Source organism: Dipteris shenzhenensis, chromosome 14 (assembly GCF_047967505.1).
Source record: "Dipteris shenzhenensis isolate YYH24624 ecotype China chromosome 14, Dip_SZ_1.0, whole genome shotgun sequence".
Lineage (NCBI taxonomy): Eukaryota > Viridiplantae > Streptophyta > Polypodiopsida > Gleicheniales > Dipteridaceae > Dipteris > Dipteris shenzhenensis.
Genome location: NC_141609.1, coordinates 24,119,287 through 24,122,854, shown reverse-complemented (window position 1 = coordinate 24,122,854; position 3,568 = coordinate 24,119,287). Strand labels below are relative to the sequence as shown.

Sequence of the window (3,568 nt, the reverse complement as noted above, 5' to 3'; positions counted from 1 at the left end):
ATAGTCCAATATGAATCTCCTATCATAGCCCGCATGTCCCATAAATCTCCGGACACCTTTGAAGTTCATGGGGGGTTATGGTTCGGCAATAATTTTGAATTTTCTCTCATCCGTGAGATCATGTTTTTGGACACAATGTGTCCAAGAATCACTAGTCCATAGAGTTGGCGTTGGCTTGGGAGTTTAAGAGCGTTGTGTAAGGTGTGAGGTTTTGTTAATTCGATTAACTTTCAGAGCTGTCATTATGTTTGTGGTCTTGGAGAGGCACTAATGTTGTTGGAAATCAAGGGCTGTGTTTTTTTGCTGTATAGATCTCCTTTGCACGTCTGGCCTGTCGTTTGTATGTGAATTTTTGTTTAGATGATGTCATGTTTGAAGGGCTGTGAGTGTACCCTGGAGAGAGATATACCACTGTTCTTTTGCGCTTGCAAAGTCAAAAACATGTTTATGCCAGTGTCGTCCACTTCCATTGCATTCCAACGTTCCTTCCACCATACCCACTTAAGAAATGCTCCATTCAAACGCCCCCATCGTTTAGTATGCTTTAAAACACACGCATTGAGCTCTGCGAGACAAAGAAGCTGTGTCTGTTTCCAATATTGCTGGCTGCAAAGCTGTACACTGCTGTATTCCACTGCCTTCTTTGATTTTCTATGGGGATGTTTTTTCAGAAGACGATTTCAAATCAAGCGTTGGGGGATTGCTGCATTGTTTTGTGTCACCAAGGAACACCTCAATGGAATAGCTCTTAGGTGTAGCTGGGCAGGGACAAATCAGAGTGAAATTGTGTAAAGTACAAGAGCATCTCGAATATAAGTGGTGCATTGTTTGACTTTTTCCCATCACTGGCATGGTCGGCCAGTCATATGCTGCATGAAGCAACTTTAACGAGCTCTGATCTCTTACTGAGGCACAGCCCTCTTACTTCTTAAAGCTGGAGACTGCAGGCTCTCTTCTTATTCCCTGATCAGCTCTCTCTCTCTCTCTCTCTCTCTCTCTCTCTCTCTCTCTCTGCCTCAATTATGGCAGCTCTTTCTCTCCCCAACGGCCTCAGAGTTTGCTGCAAGCTTCTTTTGATCATGCTAGTCCTCCTACTCGCTAGTCGTCACTTCTTCCTTGCCAATGCCAAGTCGTTGCTGCCCACAGGTGATCTATTGTTCCACCCTTTACTAAGAGTCCATTTAGCGTCCTTAATTCTAAACGAAGCTGCATAATGCCAGATACATCTGTTGTGCCTACTTTAGTTGATCAATATGTAGTAGTTTTGCAGAGTTGGGATTAAAGGAAGTTCTTAACAAATTCTCGTAGAGTTTGGACCTGTCAGTGATGCAAAATTATACGTGCCGCATGTGTTGTACTTACAAACTTGGCCTTTGTAAATGGTTAGAATCTTTACGACTGCTCCAATCCGCAGCTCTACTCGGCAAGCATGAGCCTAGCGACTATGTGCAGCGTTCTGGGATACCAGACGTGTACGTATTGGTGAGTAAAGATCCCCGTATTGCTTCTTCCTTGTCTGAAACGATAGACGTCTTAATGTGATGGCTCGTACTCACTTGTGAATGTAGGATGTGGAAGGTGCACGTCCATTTAGAAAACTTGGTGCTTTTATCGATTACGCGGAGCCGAAACCGAATGGGAGTCATAATCCAAAAGGCAAACCCCCCTCAAGCGATGAAGCGACTCTACCGTAGCGTGTTGCGAGAAACAACGGTTTCAATATGACAGCACTTGCAGCTTCGGTTTGACTTGAACACTGGTCGTCAGGCACAGCTTCTCTCGGGTTGTGGTAGTCAATGTAATATGGAGGACTATATGGTCCAAAGTAGAGTCGGAATTGTTGCGTAAAATTTCTTTGTGTGCATGAGTGCTATCACATTGTTTCAAGAGCTTAAGCCTCTCAGGCTGAAAATCCTTATTCGGTTTTTTGTAATGATACATATAACAAGACCAAAGATCTGTTTGTTTCTAACGCTCGTTATCGAAAGGGTTGGACTGCGCTTCAAAATGCCATTTCTTTTGTGAACAATTAAGTTAGGCCGCTGTTTGTCAAACATTTTTGCATTCTCTGTTCATTTGTAAAGCATCGACATGCTTAAGGGTGCCAATCCGTGTACTCCGAGAAGATACCTCACGTTTCATGTGATTACACTGGTCACATGCTTGTAAGATCTTCTCTTTTTCAGATGATGCAGATGTTTCGTAAGGACACATAGACGACGCTTCTAAAGGTCCAAGGAACTTAGTTCAGGATAACAAAACGGGATTAAATATATGACAATGGTAGTATAAACATCTGAAAGACGATTCCAAGCCACAAAAAGTTGGTTTTAAGTATAAGCATCATTCGCTCTTACGTAGTAATTTGGGTGAGCTTTTCTTGCTCTGACGTCAAGCACGTTTAGATGGAGCCATGTGTCGGCGAAAAGAGGTTTACCAGAATAAAGCTTTCTACGTCACGAGGAAAACAACGGAACGCTCCAGAGTCCGAAGCAGAAGAAGAATCATCTTCAGCTGTACGCTGCAAGCCGAGTTCATGTATATGTTAATGTAACGTAACGAACTAAAGTTCGAGTTGATGTCTTCTACACATACAATAATGCGATTTAAACAACCAGCAGCTATCATGCAAGGCGCGTATCGATTCGAAGAAAGTAAAGCTACTCGCTGCACCGACTGCACAACAGTGGGAGATGATGGATCAACGGGACCAAAAAATGATAGAGGTCACGTTGAAGCAGCTTTTTTTCGCTGTGCGAGGAATCTGCGGAGGATCAAAGAGCAGAGAAAGAGGACCCAATAGCGGGACAAAAGTTGAAAGGCGCATTCGACAGACAAGACGCTACAGGAAAAGGTGATGGAGGTCACATGCGCGATACAATCAAAAGCAGCTGCAGCACATGCACGGCAGCACCCAAAACCCACCAAAAACCTCTCATCTCATTATCTGATCTACCACAGAATTGGACAATGCAATATACAAATGTTATATTTCATGTGGGACTTCCCAACACAAAGACAAACGCACTTTGACAAAAATATTGCATGTGGGTCTATATATATAAAAGCTTTGCACAATGTCTCTATCTCGGTCATTTGGCAGCTTCCCTTTCTTGGTCATCCTTTGTTATCAGACTTGTGCACCATTTCGAGGTCCTTCATCACCCTTCTTTACCCACTCCACTCGATGGACCATGCCCTATGATTGAGACGTAACTGACCTCATGCTTGGCACACAACTTCATCACTCAATAAATCATACCATTGACACTTCCACTCAGAATTTACTAAACCCATTATATTGTAGGCATACCGGGAGTTTACCTCCCCCCTTCCCTCGAACCTCTCGGTGTCGTAACAACGGTCATCACTTTCCCTCTAGCCGAGCTCTCGACTATCACTAATTGATAGGACTATTCCATGGACTATTCATAGGTTATAAACCCACACTTTTCCCTTTGTCTTCATTGCTTCGCATCTTAAAATTATGCATATGGTGTGTTGCCCTCAATGTTTAAGTCTCCCGCTTCCTTTCGGATTGGCCTTGCATCCCTTGTTTTTTCGAATT

General features: G+C 43.4%; 1 protein-coding gene across 1 annotated transcript; it reads left to right on the top strand.

Annotated features, from left to right (window-relative positions):
- The first annotated feature begins 920 nt into the window (after positions 1-920).
- On the top strand, positions 921-1,966 carry LOC147894361 (uncharacterized). The gene is made up of 3 exons (XM_087385441.1): positions 921-1,146; positions 1,388-1,482; positions 1,569-1,966. The coding sequence occupies exons 1-3, from the start codon at positions 1,023-1,025 to the stop codon at positions 1,692-1,694; spliced, it is 345 nt and encodes a 114-aa protein (XP_087241567.1). The 5' UTR covers positions 921-1,022; the 3' UTR covers positions 1,695-1,966.
- The last annotated feature ends 1,602 nt before the right edge of the window (positions 1,967-3,568 follow it).